The sequence below is a fragment of the Ischnura elegans genome, chromosome 4, assembly GCF_921293095.1.
Source record: "Ischnura elegans chromosome 4, ioIscEleg1.1, whole genome shotgun sequence".
In the NCBI taxonomy this organism is placed as follows: domain Eukaryota; kingdom Metazoa; phylum Arthropoda; class Insecta; order Odonata; family Coenagrionidae; genus Ischnura; species Ischnura elegans.
In genome coordinates, this window is record NC_060249.1 from 62,963,046 (window position 1) to 62,987,683 (window position 24,638).

The following is a 24,638-nucleotide window of genomic DNA, read 5'->3' on the forward strand; positions in this document are numbered from 1 at the left end:
TTTGAATATATTTTATTAAAATATTGATACATTGTCCTCGTGACAAATGTAATGCAACTGAAATATCTAACACAAGTGAACATCGTGAAATTACCACCCAAACTGACCTATCCAATGATTTCGGATTTCGCTATCTAAATCTTGGTCTCATACTCAAAAGCCGTGAATCGCTCTAGTTTATTTATACACAAGATCCTGCGCCGCCCGTGTACATCATCGGCGTAAACGCAGGGGCACCGCCGAACGCCTTAAAACATACGTCCAACCGCCGCTTATGGCTTGGTTTTATAATTAGCCCTCAAATTTACCTGGCGGTGGCTGAAAGTTCTGGTTATCTTCTGCAAAAGATCCGATTTCAAGAATAACGTCTGATGAATGCACCACCAAAATATTTTTACCGGATAACTTAAGACGACCACAGGAGCGAAACGCCTATATATCTTCAAAATCGCAGGCATACATTGTTCTGGGAGGAAATGGGTTAACTCGACTGATGATAATGCACACGAATATTACAAAAGATGATCCTCAAGGCGGCCTCTTAATGCGTTGTCTACCACGGCGCATTTAAATGGGTTTACAAAAGTCGCCACTCGCGTCGCTGACGGACAAAGTGATCCCAGTTTCACCGGGAAATAAGGTATGATTAGGGATGTTAACCGAAATTTGTATACATGATGATGTGATCTATCAAATTCATAACTTTTCAATACTAAATTGCAAACTTTTTACAGCAAAATATTGAAAGAAAGTTGGTCAAATTGCACTCATCACCGCACCGCGGACATTTTTGAAAACCGATTTAAATGCGACCGAAGTGGCAAAAGAAATCAGCCATGTAATGTATGGGGTGGAATTAGGCCTCCTCTACGCATTCCCCTTGATGCACTCGGCAGCTTCTGGAATAAATCAGACTTCAAGCTAACCAGAACCATCGGCCACCGCCTAGTGGCAGGCTGTATGTTATTGTGGTTAGCGCCAACCAAGGATTATAAAACCGGCTCTATGTGTGCAACTGCATTCGGCGCATAGATCTATTATCAACTCTTCAGCGAGCAAGCGGATGAAGCACTCCCGCTCCCCTCCTCCTCCTGCCTCGTGCCAACCCCTCTTTCCCCCTTCCCCCCCGCGACGTCGCCTGCCTGTGACTTTCGACGTCGCTCGCAGTTCAGTCATGGATAGACGCGAATGGGGGTCACTGGCAGCACGCAGGAGGCGGTCATGATACACGCTGCTCTCTACCTTCCATTTGCAGCTATCTCGACCGAAGGGCCAACGTCGACATCCCGAGGCGTGTGTTTAGCACTTGCAGTCTCAGCCTAGTCACCTCAGAAGACCCCGTGACCCCTTCGAAGAGTCGGTCTCCAGCGACTTCAATAGAAACACCGAGAGACCATGTGCGTTCCGCGCGAAGTCTCGTGGTCCGATAGCGGCCGCAGTCGAAGAGGGTACCACCCTGGCGCGTCTGCCTACGCCGCTGTTTACACCACGTGGAGGGTCCATTCGATCCTGGGGGTCCTGTCGGCGTTCCTAGCGTGTTACGGACCATGCGGTGAGTATGCATTCACTTAGTGATGCAACGCGAAGGTTTATTTGGATAGGTGAGGGTCGAGCTCACCCTAGGCTCACAAATTAGTCAAAGTTAAGTTGGGATTTCTCACATGTAGGGTAGGGGGGGGCAATTCCTTTTCCTGGGTCTCTTCTCGCGCTTCAAGGATTTTGTTTTGGCGTGTCATAAGGCGTTGAGTATCCTCTTGTTAAAAGGATTTTTATTTATTTATTTATCTCAATTACCCCCGAAAACAGCGTAATGTGGCCTCTACAACGGGGGTTTAAACAACCAACAAAAGACGATCACACACACCCAAGTCCTGAAAGGGGATGCTAACCAGGCGGGACTCGAACCGGAGACCTTCGGTATGGTAGGCGAGGACTTATCCCCGCCGCCACCAAGGCCGAAAAGGATGCATTGTTCCCGGTCAACCTGAAAATTTTTCCATTATTCGTGACGTAACACTTCTGTAAAACCTAAGCTATCATTTTCAAACTATAAGGGTAGTTGAATAGGCCGTTGTGAACATCTAATTTAGTCTCAGGTATTGAACGTCCGTCATAATACGGAGGAAAAATTTTGAAATTTGAGAGACAGGAAAATGTTGAAAATGATCTATTCAATTGACGCCGAGAATTTCTGGACGATTTCGCAAATGTTAAAAAGGTATTCCGTCGCGAAATTATGCCGGTCTTTTAAACCTACTACCAAACAAATTTCAGGTGGCCCGAAAGTACGGTGAATATCATTAATTTGCCCTAAGGGCCGGCAAGTGGCAACGTCGAACAGATACAAGTGAAGCAAGGGTTCTCAACCATTGAACCTTATACAGGCCTCAAAACGATTCACGCCGCTCTCAAATTATCTGCTATTAACAATTTCAAGGCTTTTCGCTGTGAAAATGCTTTTGGGGAGTAGGTGTACTTTTTAAATTTAGCATATAAATTATTTATTGATTAATACAACTCGTAAAATACTAGTCTTTTCCAATTTCGTAGGGACAAGAAACACCGCCTTAAGGGGGCTTGCAGGGTAAACTTCCAATTGGGATACGTGACCCACAGTCATGAAAAAGTTTACGTAAACATATCGTGTTGACTAAGGGTCGCGTCAAATGTGGAGAATTTGATCAACACGTCCTGTAAGAAAGCACATATGAAAGATCGCTTTTATAGCGTAACGTCGTAATATTATGTCATAACGAATCGTAGGTTACCGCTGGTATCATGTCGGCCTCAGGTCTCAGGTTTAAGTAGTGCGGCGTATAGCGATTGTTTTGTTGCCCTATAAGTGATTCACATTTTTGGATTGTGTGAAGAATAGCCGTACGCACTAGTCCTAAAATTGGTAGTGCTATATCAAATCTTTGTTTTGGAGTTTTTGGAGAAATACACTGCTATTATGGTGCTTTGAGAGGTTGAAATAGCCTTCCATGCTTTAAATTTTAATTAATGGTTAGTTGAAGTTACGTGCTCCCGTGTAAGGATAACAACCATTCAAGCGCAAAGATTTCGGTTTGTTCCTTTCCTAATGATAAATAAAAGTAAACAAATGGCATTCGATCATTCACGGAAATTACCTGACACTATTTCCTTCATTTCAAGTGAAATTTCCCAGAAGACTCATATCGCTTTTTTGTTTTTTTCCCTATTGATATTGAGCGTGTATCAAAGAATCTAAAAGGAAATAAATGTTTTCTGGAGCATCTACGTTATATTTCCTATATTTTCATTGGGAAAGTTTGCAATAACTCGTAATGAACTCTCGCCAATGAGGTATACAGGTAATCGTTATTTAAAAAAAATATTTTATGGATGGTTGATGCACGGAAACGGTTGAATTTATCAACTCGTTGTGCAAGATTTTGTTGAATTCATCATCCTCTGAATCCATAGCATCGAAAGCTGTTCATATATTTTTTTCTTGGAGAAAATGAAATGTTATTCATAAAGTTGATTGTAAATGTGCTTGGATGAAATTGACTCTTTTTATTGAAAATGATCTTAATATTTGATTCATTAACCCCTGGTAGATTTTATCTTAGGCTTATCTATAGCTGCCGATGCATTCTGTTGCTTGGGTATACATAATTTCGAAACTGAAACCGAAAGATATTTTTTCTATGACATTTCAATGACTAAACTTTTGACATCATTATTGGCTAGTTAAAAATTGTGGAATTAGTTTTAGCGTCTTTCCTTTGTCTAGAACATTACCCTTCTGTTGATGTCCCTGCGTTGTATCTAGCAAAGCTTGTGTGGTCCTTGGAAATGGGCCCTCTCATCAATTAATTCATAGCATTTACGTGAGTGAAATTATTTTATGTTATTATCGCAGATACACTTTTTAAATGTTGGTACGGTATTTGGAGAGGCGACCGACAGTTAGGGTCATTTGCGCCATGAGGGAAGGGTGGAGGGAAACCCGGCTCCAACATTAGCCTGCTCTTAACGAAAGGCGCCTAGGGGACTATGGGTTAACGTCTCATCCGACAGACCGAGGGTTGCGCTTGAAATGTCCTCTACACAAGATTCAAGCAGGGATCGGGCAGTCTCCGAAAATTCTCTGCCACCGCCGGGATTTGAACCCGAGCCCACGGGGTGGGAAGCCAACACTCAAGCCACCACACCAACAGGATCCCTTTTTGCATAGTTTCATCGTTAAGAAAATATATTTGCTATTCTCCGTAATTGTATTTAGGAATAACATTGATAAACAATCAAATAATGATTTATTTTTACCTCCTCTAACCTGGGGATTGACGCCGTTCAGTGGCTGAATAGGATGTCATCAAAACGTTGCTTGGAGGCTCTAAAAGTCTAGCCATAATGCAACGCTTCCAGATTTAAATTTACTCATATAAGTGCTTCGAAGTGAATGAACTTGTGATTGGATAATTGCAAGTGAATGCAAGTTCGATTAATTTTGGATGTATTTTGACTGTGTGGTTTGGGTTCTATAAGAAAAATGCAGTGCTAGTTTTGACTTCGTTGTCTTAGTTCAAGCTTTATAAACGCAACCATTTTTATCTCCTATTTAAGGAAACGAAAACAATCTATCACACACCCAGACTTTATAATACTAACTACGCACACTGTCACCGTTTCGCAGAAACTAGCGCTTTATCAATTCATAGTTTATTTTTCCTAAAGGGATAATTTATTCCACATGGATAATTTATTCCACATGGATAATTTATTCCACAAGTTGGATACCTGTTGATTTTACATTCATCGTCACTTTTAATCGCCTGATTCAATAAATATATGGTTGTGTGTAATAAGTTACTACCAGAAACAAGTATTTATTCCACACAGTATTTTATAGACAAAATTATATGTACAATAGTCTTATAGCCAGAATTATGAGGAATTTGAGAAAAAAATAAACTTCCTTCTCAAATTGATATTTTTTGCAACGAAGGCTAAGCAGTTTAAGCGATGAATAAAGAACTATCTTAAATTCACATGAAATATTTTTCTTATGTTATTTATTTTATTTTTGTCATATTCATTATTTCCTTGGTGCATAATTATGGAATCTAAATTTTTTATTTTAGAACTTAATTCCCTTGATGTTGTATCTGTATCTATTTTTGATATTTAATTAGTATTTGCCGTTGTATGTACTACAATATATGCATTAATGTATTTTGTGCATGAGTAGATTTTGAAATAAAATGAAAAAATTTTGTGCAAGTGGAAATAATCTGATAAAATGAATATTTAATCGTAATATTGCCATCATCTTTCTGAAATCTGTATTTTTAAATGTTTTTGTTCGTCGTTGAAACTCATTGGTGATTCTTTAGTTTGAGTTTCTGTAGAATTCTAGTTTACTTGTTTGATGAAATTTGAACGTAATAATTAACACTGCATTATTATCTTGGGAGAGTCCAAAGAGTTTTTTGATGCATACAGGTCACTTAAAATATTTGGCGCGCGCGTTCGTTTGTATTCCAGATTTTTTTTGCCATTTCTAACCTCGGGCTCGAATTGCGTGATCGAGGTGGGAAAGTGATTTGACTCAGCCCAAAAAAGACCCTCATCTGGCGCGAACAGTTGGGTTGTCCGGGCGTGTTTTCTTGATGTGGGTGGTAAACAGTGGAAAGTTAAAATCTTGAACAGGTTTGCCTGTAAATTTCAAAATTGCTTTTTATCTGGTTCCATAATTGAGTTTCAGTGCTTTTAATATCGTGTTGATTTATTTTGTCCCGGTTAATGATATATAATTCACTGGTATGAATCCACTGATGCTCTAAATTTAGCAGCGAGAGCAAGGGTAATCGTTGACGCATGATTTTTTAATTAATCCTCTCAAATTGATCTTCCTATAAAAGAACAACCCATTAACTGGTGTGAAAACTTGATATATAATTGTTTGGATTGTTTACAACAATTGCTGCTCCTAGAAATAATATGCATTTGGAACTACGGAAATGAATTAAGGAAATATCTTGAAGTTTGAAATGTTTTTCCATTGCTAACGAACTAGAATGTGTGCATGTGGAAGAGTTTGGGAGAGAAAAGTGGAATTTATAAGGGCCATACGTAATTTTAGGTTGGAATGATTTCTGAATTATCTACTTTCAAGAGATTATATACTTAAATTTTGCTAAACACTTATAAATTATGAATAAACTACGGATTTTGGGTACTTTCCGAATGGAATTGCCCCCCACTAAGTGCACACCATCTACGTGGCCAATGTAGATTGGATGAGTTTTATGAAGATATCGCTTTTCCGGTCTAGGAGATGCATCACTAATATTTCTCTTGCTCGAAACTTTTCACAGGTTAGGTGGAGTCTAATTTTTTTTACAATATCGCAGTGACTACAGACTTGGATTACTAATTTTTTGGAGTTTAGTAAAGTGTTGATGCAGATAAATATTATGGTGATGATTCGTTCCATGTTTGTTCGATGATATCAGGTTCTTATGTCATTTGTCACTAAGGAGGTGAAACTGTTGGCGCCTATTTAGGTATTACATTTATTTGTCCCATCATAGTGTGCACGCATACATTTCTTGAAATAGACTAACATAATAATATCCCAGGTCGGGCAGAAGCACAGGACACAAAAAGATAAAAAAACACTCACAGAACTAAATTTTCGGTGGTATACATCCACCTTCCTCAGAGTTAGGCAGGAGACTGAAATATAAATATTTATCATGCAATGCAGAAGGGTTCTAATATGAAGTCAGATGGAATTGGACTGTCGAAGGAATTTTTGACGGGAGGAAGTTATCAATATTCCATTGCGTAAAACGGAGTCGTTCACTCAGTCCCGAAACCACAATTCCTAAAGGAATTCGGCGCTTGCGTGGGAAAGATAAGTTGTGACGAAAAAAGAAGCTATCCCATTCGGTCATTCTTTTTTCTAGTATTTAATCACCGCCTTGGAGTGAATGTTGTGATATCTCAAGACCTTCACTCCAAGATGCTGATTAAATATTAAATAAATATCGGTCAAGAGAGAAAAAAACTCAATTCTCTTTTTGTTTAGAAGATCTCGGGTGCGAAAGTATCCGTTCACTTTTCATGAGTTACTCAACTCTAATGAGTTTTAGTTCACTACATGTTCGGAAAGATCCGTTCGATGGCTGAAGGACTTCTCAAAAGAGTGCAAACAACAATGAACTATAATCATTTCTAACTCCCAGATACATCCTAATCACGTCCGTAGTTCCAAATAGATTTTACCCATTGTAGGGCAGATGAATCAGAACACATCAAATTTAACATTCATTTCAATTAATTCATTATACCCTAAATGAATTCTCATTCGTCTACTAGCGTTAATTATTGAATTCAAATTGAAACGACTTCGGCATAACAAATATGCTTGTTGCAATAAATAGATTTTTATGCATAGAGAGAAAGAGTAAAAGTGATAAATACTGCCTTGTAGGAAAAAGGCGGTCATAAAAGAGAAAATATCTTTCATTTTATGATTATAAAAACTAAATACCTGCACATTGGTCATATTTTTGCAATAAAGCTAATAATAATTTTTGTAACAAAAGAATTTGGGAAGTCTAGGTATAAACGATATGAATATTTCTTTGTTAATACGTTTTCCGTTACGGTCAACTCCTCCATCAAGGTAACCCACGTCATTCCAGAATATTTCCTCCTCAGCGCACGAGGAAAACGTTTTGCTGGTCACGTCCTTACATCACAGTGTCCTGACACGATTCGCGGCCTTGATATCAATTTCCGCGGTATTAATGGGCTTGAATTACGTGGTAATTATGTAGGCTTACTGTAATTATTTACCATGATCTAGAGACGTTGGAACAAGGTCAAGTTTCGAGGTGAGCTGTATAAATGACGAATAAGCATCGATACAATGAATGCTATTTTTCATAGACATCTTGATAATTAATTCATTATACCCTGGATGAATTCGCATTCGTGTAATACAGTTAATTATTGAATTCAAATCGAAATGACTTTGGCATAACCAATATACTTGCTGGAATGAACAGGTTTTAATGCGTCGTGGCAGCTGAGGTAGGAATTTGGAATATTTTATGAATTCGAACGGTGAAAAGTTTGTTGCACGACACATGTTCTTTAAATCCAGGACCATTACTAAGGAAACAGTCTGACCAATCATTACAACAGGGACTGTCCTTTTGTTCTAGAAGATAGGAATTATTACTGCCTCTGATGGTTAGTTGGATGGTACTTGAGAGACGCAACCAATGTACATGATGATAGTCATTCTCCGTAATAATTTCAATTACTGATGCTCCAAATTTTGCTGATGGGGAAAAATTAGATTCAATGAATACGAGACAATGGAAATGCTTTGCTTAGAGCTGGCTACCAGCTTACTTTTCTTCTTATCTTGCCTAATTAGATGTGAGGAATTAAATATGTTCCTATATTTCTTTTATTTCATAACTTTTTTATCTCACACTGCGAGGTTTTACATTTTCAATTACCAAACTCAATATTCATAAAATCAAGTATAGTATGGAGGAGTATACATCAGTAGGAGTATGTAATTGCAGAAGGCGACCGACAGTTCAGGTCATTTGCATCGTATGGTATTTTGGAGGAAGCGACCGATAGCTTAGGTCATTTGCGCCATGATGGAAGGGTAGGTAAGAAATGGTGGAGAGAAACTTGGCGTAGGCATTAGCCTGCTCTGAGCGAAAGGCGCTAATGGGACCACGGCTTTACGTCCCATCCGACGGACGGAGTGTTGCGCTTGAAATGTTCTCCACACAACATTCAATCAGGGATCGGGCAGTCTCTGAAAATTCTCTGCCACCGCCGGGATTTGAACCCGAGCCCACGGGGTGGGAAGCCAACACTCTAGCCACCACACCAACCCGATACCTGAGGTCATTTGCGTCATAATGGAAGGGTGGAGAGAAACCCGGCGTCGGCATGAGCCTGCTCTTGACGAAAGGCGCCAAGGGGACCACGGCTTAACGTCTAGCCACCACCCCAACCCGATACCTGAGATCATTTGCGTCATAATGGAAGGGTAGGTGACGAAGGGTGGAGAGAAACCCGGCGTCGGCATGAGCCTGCTCTTGACGAAAGGCGCCAAGGGGACCACGGCTTAACGTCTAGCCACCACCCCAACCCGATACCTGAGATCATTTGCGTCATAATGGAAGGGTAGGTGACGAAGGGTGGAGAGAAACCCGGCGTCGGCATGAGCCTGCTCTTGACGAAAGGCGCCAAGGGGACCACGGCTTAACGTCTAGCCACCACCCCAACCCGATACCTGAGATCATTTGCGTCATAATGGAAGGGTAGGTGACGAAGGGTGGAGAGAAACCCGGCGTCGGCATGAGCCTGCTCTTAACGAAAGGCGCAAAGGGGACCACGGCTTAACGTCCCATCCGACAGACGGAGTGTTGTCCTTGAAATGTCCTCCACACTGCATTCAAAGAATGGATCGGGCAGTCTCTGAAAATTCTCTACCACTGCCGGGATTTGAACCCGAGCACACGGGGTGGGAAGCCGGCACTCTATCCGCCACACCAACCCGATCCTCTTTCAGTTAATCAAGTCAAAGCTGAAACTAAGTTTACATATCTAGCATAAATGCTGACCTATTTGTGCACTTGCCATTTTAGATGTCAGGGTCAGCCACATGGCGGAAATGTCTCGTGCGAAAAGAGTAGACTTCGACAGCAAAAAACCAAAATTTCACCAAAATACGTCAGATGAGTAAGAAGTTATTTTTATTTTCCATCCGCCAAATTCTTTGCGAAACCTGTTTATGTGGAGAAGAAGTTGATTCAACCCGATTGCCAAACTTTCCCTTCAGTAATCCTGCTGAATGTCAGGGTTGGGGAGAAAATTACATAATTTTCTTTATGGTTTTATGAACCTAAGTAGTATTTTTTGCTGACCGTTAGGACGCCAAATGATTGAGTGAAAATAAAAAAAGTTCCAATGAGTGCCATCGTGAGAATCAGGAAAAGGTAAGGAAATACCTTCCCTGCTATAATAGCCGTCGACCTCAACTCCACTCCACTATCGTTAAAGTACCGAAATGAGCCTCTAAATAACTTTGAATCGTTGGATGAATATAGTTATTGAGAGCATGTAAATACTATTTGCTTGAATGCGTGTTTTTTATAGGCCGTGATTTTAATTGGTTTCTTCCGTTTTGTCGCAGTTTGTCGGCATGTGCAAATACTTTTTAGTTTCGTCCGGTGTTGGTTTAGTTTTGGCTGTCGACGACAGGCCGATTGAGTAATTGCTATTATATTTTGGTAGCATTACCTTAAAAAACATGATATAATTCGCTAGCATCCGAAGGGATGATCAGGTGAGGAGAGATGAATTTAGATATGAAATCATATTGTGTAATTTCTCGAGTATACCAATAGATTTTCTGGGAACGTTAATTATCTTTGTATTCCTGCTCTTATATATTACTAGCAGGCTATTTTATTTGCCTGCATGAAGATTATTATAAGTTTATTCACTACGTGGCAGTGGTAAATCCAGGGTGGGGTCAAGGTGGGGGGGGGGGGGGGGGGAATTACTATTCTATCTAGTGTAAATTTGATATCCAAGGGGGGGGTTATAGACCCTTTAGCACCCACCCCCCCAAAGATCCGCCACTGTTAATGTATGTATTTATGCCGGGTTGATTATTCGTAAGCTTGGAAAGACTTCAATAGGAAGCATATTATTATTAGTCAACCCTAACCTACCATTTTTATGTATATAACATAGGCATTCTTTCTATTAAACATGGATTTTATCATCTTGAAAATATTTGAATCATTTCGTTTGAGCTGCCTTTAGATCACCCTATTATTTTGGCCCCTTAAGACTCCGCTTACAAACGTGGGCGATCAAGCACCTTAATGCGATAGTTAGTATTCCATGGTTACCGCTCCTTGTTATTACTTGCTACGTGCCTGTAAGCCCATCTCGAGTTTCAAGTTTAGATTCACGTTGCTCTACGCATGGCGTTATGACCTAAGGCTCCTCATTAAAAGCTGCTGTAATTGCTCCCGTTTATGATGCCGTTTATCGTTCGGTATGTTGCGTGGATTCGTATGATCAACTCGCTTACTATCGGCATCCGCAATATCTGGACCAAACCACGTTGGAGATTTGTAAGGAATCTGCGCCAATGAATTCACTCAACGCGGTGTCAAAGTGAGTAATTTTTTTTACTTCATGACCAGAATTCATGATGTAAGCGGGAGACCGTTGTGTACCGTGGTTGTTACAGGAGAGTGTTGAACTGCCCCCTCGGGGTAATCCAGTTTAAAAAATCAAAGTAAAATTGTTTTTCGTTTAACTTGCTGCGTGTAATACGATGAAAAACTACTTTCACTCACCTTAAATTGCGTATCAATACATGCCACAATTTACGCGGTTTTACTCGAACAAAAATCTGGAAATCTTGAGGGGGTAGTTATTTTTTTTTCTCAGGTAGCCAATAACTTGAAATTTTAGTAGGTTTCGTATGAACTTGAAATTATGTGGAGGTTTATTTTGTAAACAAGGAGGGAACATGTTTTCATAGAGAGAAAGATAGATGTCCAATAACGATTGTAAATGTATATTCTCTGATGGCAAAATGTATTTCCTGTTATATATATGCCTAATTCAATCCAGCAATTTGGCGACTGTGGCGGCCAAATCTTGGATAAAGGGCCGCGTAAATGCAGAATAAGAGCAGGTTTGTCAGTTAAATAAAATTTTTAAAAGAGCGTTTAAAAATATTCATACCTCAGTAGATAATAACATAAGGTGTAGAAAAAAAGAAATTATTTTGGGAAAAAACTTGATCTGAGTGAAGACCAGGACCATGGATACGGCAATTACAGCATTAGTCCGTCGAATGGGACGTTAAACTGTGGTTCTTGTTGAGCCTTTCGTCCAGAGCAGGCTATCGTTGAAATGGCGTTTCTATTAATCTTCTTGTCTTTTCTCGAAAGGGGAAGTTACTCAGACAACCTTTTCTAAACTCCATTCCACGCGTGAGACTCCTAGGACTCTTGTTTGTATTATTGGTTACTCGGTTCTTTGTTATACGTACACATTTTCTGGTAATTGTTATCAATTTTAGTAAATTTTGTGCTGTATGTATTTTTTTTGGATATTCTTGGGTATGTAATGATTTTTCTGTGTATCTGACATGATTTTCTAAGCATGAGGCACCCATTAAGATAGCGACCTACGTCTGCATTTCGCATAATATATTGATAGTTCTTCATTTATATATCGGTCGGTAAAGTTTCGAGTAGTAGTCTTTTATAAGCACCCATACGGTTAGGTGTGAAGGATCACGTAGTGTTTCTTGCCGCGCAGTTGAGGGAAACTTCTGTGAGTACTTGGCTGGTTAGCACACTTTCTTCGGTGGGCACTGCGACTGACCATAAACTTGCGTAATATTTAATTTCATCGAGGTCGTCGGTTGACTCTGTAGCAGTGGAGACTTCACCTCGCCGTATGACATTCCCGAGACCCTACGCCATGTGGTCATTCCAAAGCATAGATTCGCAATTTTCACTAGGTGCGTACGGAATGGTATTTTCACTGGAAGCGGGTAGGTAACCTTTCTCCCTTTACTAGCTCCGAATTGGGTTAAAACAAAACCAGTTAAGCAAGGAAACTGGTTGCTTATTGACTCCTTATCCACCAGATGCGTATAGTTAGAATATTTTCGTTGCACTTTCATTTAAGGTACGGCATTTTACTCTGAGCAAGTAATGGAATTTGACTAAAAATATGTCAAGAATATTTTTACATTTCTCATGCCTAAATTTTCATAGTAAGATAGTTCTTCGTGAGAGTCTTAATCTTCATACTTTTTGAAGAATCTTTCGTAGGCACAAAGTAATGCTTTAAAATTACGTCCTCTTTCAGGTTTCACGTTCTGCACCAAGCACACATTAGTCACAATTGCATAATGTAAACTATTTTCTGTAAATTCAAATGCGTTTTACATTTATGTAGGTATGGCTAATGATTTGAAAGAAATAAATGAGAATACATTCATGATTTTCTGGTGAAGATTTTAAATCTAAGTTTATGGTTGAGAAAGGTTTTCTTCAAAATATGCCTTTAACCGTATCAGAGGTTTATAACTATAACTATAAGTAAAATATTGCTTGTAGGGAACTTGAAAAACTTTATATTATTTCGTTTCACGCATTAAAACAACAAAGGTTAATTGATATGTTAATCAATCATGAGGCAGAATGTCTGGTCCGTGTGAAAATTAAAAAATTAAAAAATTCAAAAGGAACACCGACAGTGAAATATTTTCGTAAGCATTAAGTGCAACGTTGACTGGAATGAAAATAGTTACCGCTTCGAATATTGGAAAAAATATTCTGCCGAATATTATTATATGTGCGAAAATAGCTAGTGGATTTAACGGAGTGGCAAAAATTTCTAAAAGTAAATGAGCCACTAAATATAAGTCCATTTTGATTAAATACCTCACGCAGTTGAACAGTTGACTTACTCCTTACTCCAAAGCGCTGCGGAGGCGTGGCATTCCGTTTGTTGTCGTCGTTAAAAAACGTGTCAGTGTGCTTAAAACCCTGAGGGGTCCCTCTGGCTCGTGCAAGACTCGCTATCTTACAGTCGATGAATGATCTCAACACGAAACACGTCGTCGACGTGTATATACGTAAACTACTGGCTAGCGATAATCTCGAATATGTGAAGGAATGTCCGTTGCTCATTCCGTTTGTGACTCCGATTGATCGCTTGATATTTTCCCAGACCGGAATTTCAACGAGCGTATAACATCTTACCCAAGGTGCTCTTGGCCAGTAGCTGGTTGCATAATATTCTCGGCCGATCGATAGTGAACAGTATGCAATTGATTCGTTTTGTGAGCCAACTGTCGATTGATAAGATGGCTTGATGATTATTCGTTATTATTTTAGAATTGTTCCTTTCATCTTAGACTGAAATTGCTCTTTAATTCATTAAGTGATAAATAAAATTCTTAAATTTCAGATGAAAGTTACATATGCATTAGTCCATGTTGCTTTGTTGTCTTTCCTTTATCACTCTCCTTTACTCATAGTCAGCCATCTATCATACTCTGCCATATATCCTTTCATAATGCTTGTGTTGATAATATTGGTATTTATAGTAATATGATGGGATTTAGATTTACCACCTAATTGACTTAAATTATTATTTTTCGTAACCGTCTCTTTCCAGCCTTTTGTACACGAATTTTCCAATCATTGAATTTCTTGATCACAATGCTAATATTGTTTCATGTTTTTTGCTATAGCAGCGTATTATTTTCTCTGTTATCGAATAAAATTGTTGAATATTTTTTGGGTAAGATTGCTTCTTTTACTGGCAAGCATACAATACCTTAAACGTATTCGATGGAAATCTTTCTCCAGCTTTGAGTTCATAAAAAGTGTGATATTTTTCAAATTAATCGCAGAATTAGAAGAAAATTTGTTCTTATTGGTATCGAGTTATTAATAAGAGAGACCTAAAATTTAAATATGACTGAAAACAATATGGGCTCTACAGTAAATAAAATTTCAATTTATCTTTTCCCTTGAAATTTAAAGATATGCCGGTTCATTTGACCAAGCAGCTCAATGTATGGCAGCCTTACGTTGTCGATTTTTTCCCTTGATCGAGATTGATTTGATTGCTGTGCTGAGTGAGACTTACGATGACAAGGTAATAGGGCTGCACTGCGCATTACCTCGATAAAAAACTGTGGCGCCTAGGGTGGAATTTTCCTCGTGTGTTTCAATATGCGAGTGTTTTTTTTGTGAGGATACCACTTATTCATTTGCTGTTCTTCTAGCGATTCCTTCGCTCTTTCCATCACTTTCATCGGTCGCAGATTTAATTTTTTTGCGAAAATAATTTGTCCATCAATGACTTATGTGGCTAAAGATAATAGCATGCGTAAGCGCAATATTTACTTCGAGATCTTGACTTTTGCTCCCGGAAAAGTATCCACTCTATGGAAAACTCGAGGCCTGTTTTATTCCTGATTGTCGCCATCACTTACTTATATGCATTAGCGGCTCTCTATTTCTATTAGACTTAATTAGAACGAGTCGATTGGGTGCTTGAATTCTTCAAGCGGGTAATTAGGGGGGTGCGAACGTTGTTGTGTCACGTGTTGTCGAGTATTCCTGGTCAACTATGTACATGGATAGAAAATCCTGTATGTAATAACGATTCGATATATTTTAAGAAAAAGCATATTCAATATATATAGATCGTGAGACTACACGCAAAGCATATTTCCATTGGGCATTGTGAGGAAGACCAAGATGTACCCATTCACCAAATTTCATTGGTCCAACGTAAATACTAATCATGTTATGCCAATTCGCGTATTTGCTACAATTATCGAATCGATCTTTCGATAAAACTGCTATCTGCACTGTAATATCCGCAATGCCGTAGATTTTAATTCCAGTTAATAGAAATCTTCTCTATATTTCCTGGTCAACTATGTCCTTGGATGTAAAATCCTATATGTTATAGAAATTCGACATATTTTAAGAAAAAGTAGATTCGATATATATCGAACGTGAGACTAAACATAGACAATATTTCAATTGGGCATTGTGAGGAATCCCAAGATGTACCCATTCACAAAATGTCATTGGTGCAACGTATATACTAATCAAAATATGATAATTTCAGCATTTGCTATAACTATCGAATCGATCTTTCGATTATACTGACATCTGCACAGTAAAAACCGCAACGATATTGATTTTATTTCCACGCTATGGTCATCTTCTATATAATTGCTGGTCAACAATGCCCGTGGGTGTAAAATCCTAAATGTTATAGCTATTCGATATAATTTGTGAAAAAGCAGATTCGATATGTATCGAATGTGAGACTACATGCAAAACATATTTCCATTGGGCAATGTGAGGAATACCAAGATGTACCCATTCACCAATTTTCATTGGTCCAACGTATATACTAATCCAGTTATGCCAATTTGCGTATTTGCTACAATAATCGATTCGATCTTTCGATTATACTGACATCTGTAATGTAAAATCCGCGATGACATTTTTTTATATCCAGTCTATGGTCATCTACTATATAATTCCTGGTCAAGAATGCCCATGGGTGTAAAATCCTAAATGTCATAGCTATTCGATATAATTTGTGAAAAAGCAGATTCGATATGTATCGAATGTGAGACTACATGCAAAATATATTTCCATTGGGCAATGTGAGGAATACCAAGATGTACCCATTCACCAATTTTCATTGGTCCAACAAATATACTAATCCAGTTATGCCAATTTGCGTATTTGCTACAATAATCGATTCGATCTTTCGATTATACTGACATCTGTAATGTAAAATCCGCAATGACATTTTTTTAATATCCAGTCTATGGTCATCTACTATATAATTCCTGGTCAAGAATGCCCATGGGTGTAAAATCCTATATGTTATAGCTATTCGATATAAATTGTGAAAAAGCAGATTCGATATATATCGAATGTGAGACTGCATGCAAAACATATTTTCATTGGACATTGTGAGGGATAAAAAGATGTACCCATTCAACATATTTCATTGGTCAAACGGAAACACTATTGAAGTTATGCCAATTAACGTATTTGCTAGAATAATCGAATCGATTCTTCGATCATACTGACATCTGTACTTTAAAATCCGCATTGCTTTTGGTTTAACTTACAGTCTATGGGTATCTACTATATAATTCCTGGTCAAATATGTCCTTGGATGTAAAATCCTATGTGTTATAGCAATTCGATATATTTTAATAAAAATTATATTCGATATATATCGAGCGTGAGACTACATACAAATCAAATTTCCATTGGGCATGGTGAGGAATACAAAGATGTACCCATTCACCAAATTTCATTGGTCCAACGGAAACACAATTGAAGTTATGCCAATTAACGTATTTGCTATAATAATGGAATCGACTTTTCGATCATACTGACATCTGTACTTAAAAATTCGCAATGTTTTTGGTTTAATTTCTGGTCTATGGGTATCTACTATATATTTCCTGGTCTACTATGTCCTTAGATGTAAAATCCTATATGCTATAGCAATTCGATATATTTTAAGAAAAAGTAGATTCGATATATATCGAGCGTGAGACTATATACAAAACATGTTTCCATTGCACATTGTGAGGAATACCATGATGTACCAATTCACTAAATTTCATTGGTCCAACGTATACACTTATCATTTGATGCCAATTTGCGTATTTGCTATAAAAATCGAATCGTACATTCGACTATACTGCCACCTGTATTGAAAAATTCGCATCCTATTGATAACCCCTCCATTCTATGGCCATACCGTTATCCCTCTCTTCTCTACTATCCCCGCTTTCAAAATTTCGCCTATGTTCTTATATTGGTGACGTATATAGGGCGATGCGTGTATTTCTTATGGGGACCTAATACAAAAAGATATAAATTCATATTGATATATCTTCGTTAGGAAGCAATACTCATCTAAATAATTAATGTGTACGCATAATTCATTTCTTCCCTTATATTTTTTTATAATTTTTTTCCCCGTAACTATGTAAATAGGTCTGAAAAATGGCTCAATCGAATGCAACCTTTTATCGATCATAACTTCGACTTTAATCGCTCGATTCGGTTGTTGTAACTTTTGTCGAAGAAAAGACATTAACAGTAGTATTATATATGACTTTCACATTCATGCCTGGATTAAGAAAAAAGTTATTAGCGATTTAAGCGTAACCAAGGAGATTGGTATCGATATAACTCGCACATGAATCGATCGAGCGAAATGGTCATCATTGCAAAAGTTGACCATTGTGATAAAAGTATTACTCTGAAAATTTCATTTCTCTAGCTTAAACGGTTGCTAAGATATTCAAGATTGCATGCTCCACAAAAAAATGGCGACAATGATTTTTCGCGTGCAGGACATTTTTCGGAATTTAATTATGAATTAACCAAGAGGGTTACGGCGAAAGTAAGCTCAAACGTGAGGGTTCGGAGAACCCTCTAACGGTTTTTCTTGGAGATTCCAAATTTTCATATGGCACATGTCTCAAGGCTGAAATCCGAGTTTGAAAATTCGCCCATCACGACAATGTTAAATCGAAATCGTTTATTCCTCGGAATTGTTTCGACGTACGAAAATTTTAAGATAGCCAAAAAATTAACCAAAGAATTATCTAACTTTTTGGCAAAGGAATTTGTCGTGCGATTATTGCAAGTTGGTCAAAAAAATTCCTAAAGTTTTCCCATAAGAAAAGCATTGAGAGCATTCAAACAGTAATAAAAAATACTAAATATCAATTCGTCGCTATGGCAACCACACCAAAAAATCGACCAAAAAATCTAGTCCATGTCCATTGAATATCATGTTCCTCGGGCGTTTAAAAGTACAAAATAAAAGCGAAAAAGTCGTAGTCCCATAAGGCTCCCATGTTAATTCAAGTCGATATATCTCGAAAACTAATCGACTTTTTCAACTTTTCAGATTTTTCCTCCCGATGAATTTTTTTTTACTTTTACGTCAAATAATCCATATACCCACACATATCACAGTTTGGGCTACTAATTTGTGTCAATCACCCAATCAATGAATTACTTTCCCACTTTAAATATGTAACGAGTCGATTGGGTGCTTGAATTCTTCAAGCGGGTAATTAGGAGGGTGGGAACATTGTTGTGTCACGTGTTGTCGAGCATTGTGTCCATAAGTGTTTAAAATATTCAAAAATTTGCCTGCCGGTTTTTGATAGGGTAAGACACTTAATTGTTTATTTTTAAAATTATTTGTTATTTTCAATATGATTTCATTTGACGGATAGTTCATTATTTGAATAGGCTAAGTTTAGCATTGAGACATAATTGGAATAAGGTTTTTAAAATTTCAAGACAGTAATGATTTTGTGGTTATTTTTCAACTCTTAAAGTCCAAAAGCGTTGTGATAAGCGAAACTTGAAAATGAAACGCAGATACGTTAGATAAATATATAAAGATATACCACTCGCAAAACATATGTCCATAATGCAGTGTGTAAAATACTAAATTGTAACGATTCCCCAAATTTCTTTGGTACTAAAAAATAGTTATTCTCAAGATATTCCAATTTGAAAAAAATAGCTTTGGCATATTTGCTATCATTATCGTATCGAATTATCAAGTATACTGTTTTGAAAATTCGCAATCCTGTTCCAGTCCTCGATCATCAACCCAAAATTTCCTGGTCAACTATGTACGTGGATAGAAAATCCTGTATGTAATAACGATTCGATATATTTTAAGAAAAAGCATATTCAATATATATAGATCGTGAGACTACACGCAAAGCATATTTCCATTGGGCATTGTGAGGAAGACCAAGATGTACCCATTCACCAAATTTCATTGGTCAAACGGATACAATAATCAAGTTATGCCAATTTAAATATTTGCTAAAATAATCAAATCGATTTTTCAATTATACTGACATCTGTACTGTTAAATCCGCGATGCTATTGGTTTAACTTCCAGTGTATGGGTATCTACTACATAATTCCTGGTCAACTATGTCCTCGGATGTAAAATCCTACATGTAATAGCAATTCGATATATTTTAAGAAAAAGTAAATTCGATTTATATCGAACGTGAGACTATAAAGAAAAAATATTTCAATTGGGCATTGTGAGGAATTCCAAGATGTACCCATTTACCAAGTGTCATTGGTCCAACGTAAATACTAATCATGTTATGCCAATTCGCGTATTTGCTACAATTATGGAATCGATCTTTCGATAAAACTGCAATCTGCACTGTAATATCCGCAAAGCCGTGGATTTTAATTCCAGTTAATAGAAATCTTCTCTATATTTCCCGGTCAACTATGTCCTTGGATGTAAAATCCTATATGTTATAGAATTCGATATATTTTAAGAAAAAGTAGATTCGATATATATCGAACGTGAGACTAAACATAAACAATATTTCAATTGGGCATTGTGAGGAATCCCAAGATGTACCCATTCACAAAATTTCATTGGTGCAAGTATATACTAATCAAAATATGCTAATTTCAGCATTTGCTATAACTATCGAATCGATCTTTCGATTATACTGACATCTGTACTGTAAAATCCGCAAAAATATCGATTTTATTTCCACGATATGGTCATCTTCTATATAATTGCTGGTCAACAATGCCCGTGGGTGTAAAATCCTAAATGTTATAGCTATTCGGTATAATTTGTGAAAAAGCAGATTCGATATGTATCGAATGTGAGACTACATGCAAAACATATTTCCATGGGGCAATGTGAGGAATACCAAGATGTACCCATTCACCAATTTTCATTGGTCCAACGTATTTACTAATCCAGTTATGCCAATTTGCGTATTTGCTAAAATAATCGATTCGATCTTTCGATTATACTGACACCTGTAATGTAAAATCCGCAATGATATTTTTTTAATATCCAGTCTATGGTCATCTTCTATATAATTGCTGGTCAACAATGCCCGTGGGAGTAAAATCCTATATGTTATAGCAATTCGATATATTTTAAGAAAAAGTAGATTCGATATATATCGAACGTGAGACTAAACATAAACAATATTTCCATTTGGCAATGTGAGGAATACCAAGATGTACCCATTCACCAATTTTCATTGGTCCAACGTATTTACTAATCCAGTTATGCCAATTTGCGTATTTGCTAAAATAATCTATTCGATCTTTCGATTATACTGACATCTGTAATGTAAAATTCGCAATGACATTTTTTATATCCAGTCTATGGTCATCTACTATATAATTCCTGGTCAACAATGCCCGTGGGTGTAAAATCCTATATGTTATAGCTATTCGATATAAATTGTGAAAAAGCAGATTCGATATATATCGAATGTGAGACTACATGCAAAACATATTTTCATTGGGCATTGTGAGGAATACAAAGATGTACCCATTCACAAAATTTCATTGGTCAAACGGAAATACTATTGAAGTTATGCCAATTAACATATTTGCTATAATAATCGAATCGATTTTTCGATCATACTGACATCTGTACTGTAAAATCCGCAATGCTATTGGTTTAATTTCTGGTCTATGGGTATCTACTATATATTTCCTGGTCTACTTTGTCCTTAGATGTAAAATCCTATATGCTATAGCAATTCGATATATTTTAAGAAAAAGTAGATTCGATATATATCGAGCGTGAGACTATATACAAAACATGTTTCCATTGCACATTGTGAGGAATACCATGATGTACCAATTCACTAAATTTCATTGGTCCAACGTATACACTTATCATTTTATGCCAATTTGCGCATTTGCTATAAAAATCGAATCGTACATTCGACTATACTGCCACCTGTATTGAAAAATTCGCATCCTTTAGATAACCCCTCCATTCTATGGCCATACCCTTATCCCTCATTTCTCTACTATCACCGCTTTCAAAATTTCGCCTATGTTCTTATATTGGTGACGTATATAGGGCGATGCGTGTATTTCTTATGGGGAACTAATACAAAATGATATAAATTCATATTGATATATCTTCGTTAGGAAACAATACTCATCTAAATAATTTATGTGTACGCATAATTCATTTCTTCCCTTACATTTTTTTATAATTTTTATCCCGTAACTATGTAAATAGGTCTGAAAAATGGCTCAATCGAATGCAACCTTTTATCGATCATAACTTCGACTGTAATCGCTCGATTCGCTTGATTTAACTTTTGTCGAAAAAAAGACATTAACAGTAGTATTATATATGACTTTCACATTCATGCCTTGATTTAGAAAAAAGTTATTAGCGATTTAAGCGTAACCAAGGAGATTGGTATCGATATAACTCGCACATGAATCGATCGAGCGAAATGGTCATCATTGCAAAAGTTGACCATTGTGATAAAAGTATTACTCTGAAAATTTCATTTCTCTAGCTTAAACGGTTGCTAAGATATTCAAGATTGCATGCTCCACAAAAAAATGGCGACAATGATTTTTCGCGTGCAGGACATTTTTCGGAATTTAATTATGAATAAACCAAGAGGGTTACGGCGAAAGTAAGCTCAAACGTGAGGGTTCGGAGAACCCTCTAACGGTTTTTCTTGGAGATTCCAAATTTTCATATGGCACATGTCTCAACGCCGAAATCCAAGATTGAAAATTCGCCCATCACGACAATGTTAAATCGAAATCGTTTATTCCTCGGAATTGTTTCGACGTACGAAAATTTTAAGATAGCCAAAAAATTAACCAAAGAATTATCTAACTTTTTGGCAAAGGAATTTGTCGTACGACTATTGGAAGTTGGTCAAAAAAATTCCTAAAATTTTCCCATAAGAAAAGCATTGAGAGCATTCAAACAGTAATTAAAAATACTAAATATCAATTCGTCGCTATGGCAACCACACCAAAAAATCGACCAAAAAATCTAGTCCACGTCCATTGAATATCATGTTCCTCGGACGTTTAAAAGTACAAAATTAAAGCGAAAAAGTTGTAGTCCCATAAGGCTCCCATGTTAATCCAAGTCGATATATCTCGAAAACTAATCGACTTTTTCAACTTTTCAGATTTTTCCTCCCGATGAATTTTTTTTTACTTTTACGTCCAATATTCCATATACCCATAAATATCACAGTTTGGGCTACTAATTTGTGTCAATCACACAATCAATGAATTACTTTCCCACTTTATATATGCGCAGCATACGCAACGAGTCGATTGGGCGCTTGAATTCATCAAGCGGGTAATTAGGGGGGGTGGAAACATAGTTGTGTCACATATTTTCGAGTCATGTGCCCATAAGTGGTTTAATATTCAAAAATTTCCCCGCCGTTTTTTGAAAGGGTAAGGAACTAAATTTTTCACTGTTAGAAATATTTGTTATTTTCAATGTGATTTTATTTGACGGATAATTGATTCTTTGATCCATTAAGTTAACCATTGACACATAATCGGAATAAGGTTTTAAAAATTTCAAGAGAGTGTTGATTATGTGGTTATTTTTCAACTGTTAAAGTTCATAAGCATTGTGATAAGCCACTCTTGAAAATACAACGCAGATTCTTTAGATAAATATATAAAGATATTCCACTTGCAAAACGAATGTCCATAATGCAGTTTGTAAAATACTGAATTGTAACGATTTTTCTAATTTCTTTGGTCTTAAAAAATAGTTATTCTCAAGATATTCCAATTTGCAAAAAAGATTTGGCATATTTGCTATCATAATCGTATCGAATTTCAAAGTATACTGACACGTGCATTGAAAATACGCAATCCGATTGATTTACCTTCCAATCTTTGATCATCAACACTAAAATTCCTGGTCAACTATGTACGTGCATGCAAAATCCTATGTTATAACGATTCGATATATTTTAAGAAAAAGCATATTCGATATGCATCAATCGTGAGACTACATGCAAAACATATTACCTTTGGGAATTGTGAGGAATACCAAGATGTACCAAGCAACAAATTTAATTGGTCCAACGGATACACTATTCAACTTGTGCCAATGTTATGTATTTGTTATAATAATCGAATCCATTCTTCGATTATACTGGCATTTGTATTGTTGAATCCGCAATGCTACTGATTTAACATACAGTCTATGGCTATCTTCCACATAATTATATTGGTCAACTATGTCCTTGGATGTAAAATCCTATATGTTATAGCAATACGATATATTTTAAGAAAAAGTAGATTCGATTAATACCGAACGTGAGACTATACACAAAATATGTTTCATTTGGGCATTGTGAGGAATACCAAGATGTACCCATTTGCCAAATTTCATTGGTCCAACGTATAAACTAATCAAGTTTTGCAAATTTGCGTATTTGATAGAATAATCGAATCGATCTTGCGATTACACTGCCATCTGTACTGTAAAATCCGCAATGCTATTGGTTTAATTTTCAGTCTGTGTATCTACTATAAATACCTGGCCAACTATGCCCTTGGATGCAAAATCCTATTTGTTATAGCGGTTCGATATATTTGAAGAAAAAGCATATTCGATATATATCGCACGTTAGACAACATACAAAGCATATTTCTGTTGGGCAGTGTGAGGATTACCAAGATGTGCACATTCGCCAAATTTCATTGGTCCAACGGGTATACTTTTCAAGTTATACCAATTTGTGTATATGCTATAATAATTGAATCGATTTTTCGATCATACTGACATCTGTACGGTAAAGTCCGCATATCCCATTGGTTTAATTTTCAGTTTATGGGTATCTACTATTTAATACCTGGTCAACTTTGCCTGTGGATGTAAAATCCTACATGTATTAGCAATTCGATATACTTTAAGAAAAAGTAGATTCGATATATATCGAATGTGAGACTACGTACAAAACAAATTTTCATTGGGCATCGTGAGGAATACCAATATGTACCCATTCACCAAATTTCATTGATCCAACAGTAAATCTATTGAAGTTATGCCCATTTACGTATTTCCTATAATAATCGAATCGATTTTCGATCATACTGACATCTGTACTGTAAAATCCGCAAGGCTATTGGTTTAAAATCCATCAATGGGTATCTTCTATT

At 36.9% G+C, this 24,638-nt stretch overlaps 1 protein-coding gene across 1 annotated transcript in view; it reads left to right on the forward strand.

The window, feature by feature from the left end:
- Positions 1–1,155: 1,155 nt before the first annotated feature.
- LOC124157588 (pancreatic lipase-related protein 2-like) overlaps positions 1,156–24,638 on the forward strand; it is a 41,874-nt gene continuing 18,391 nt past the window's right edge. The window contains exon 1 of the mRNA XM_046532438.1: positions 1,156–1,552. Coding sequence (XP_046388394.1) covers positions 1,396–1,552 — 157 coding nt within the window. The 5' untranslated portion in view covers positions 1,156–1,395. The remainder of the gene's footprint in view (positions 1,553–24,638) is intronic.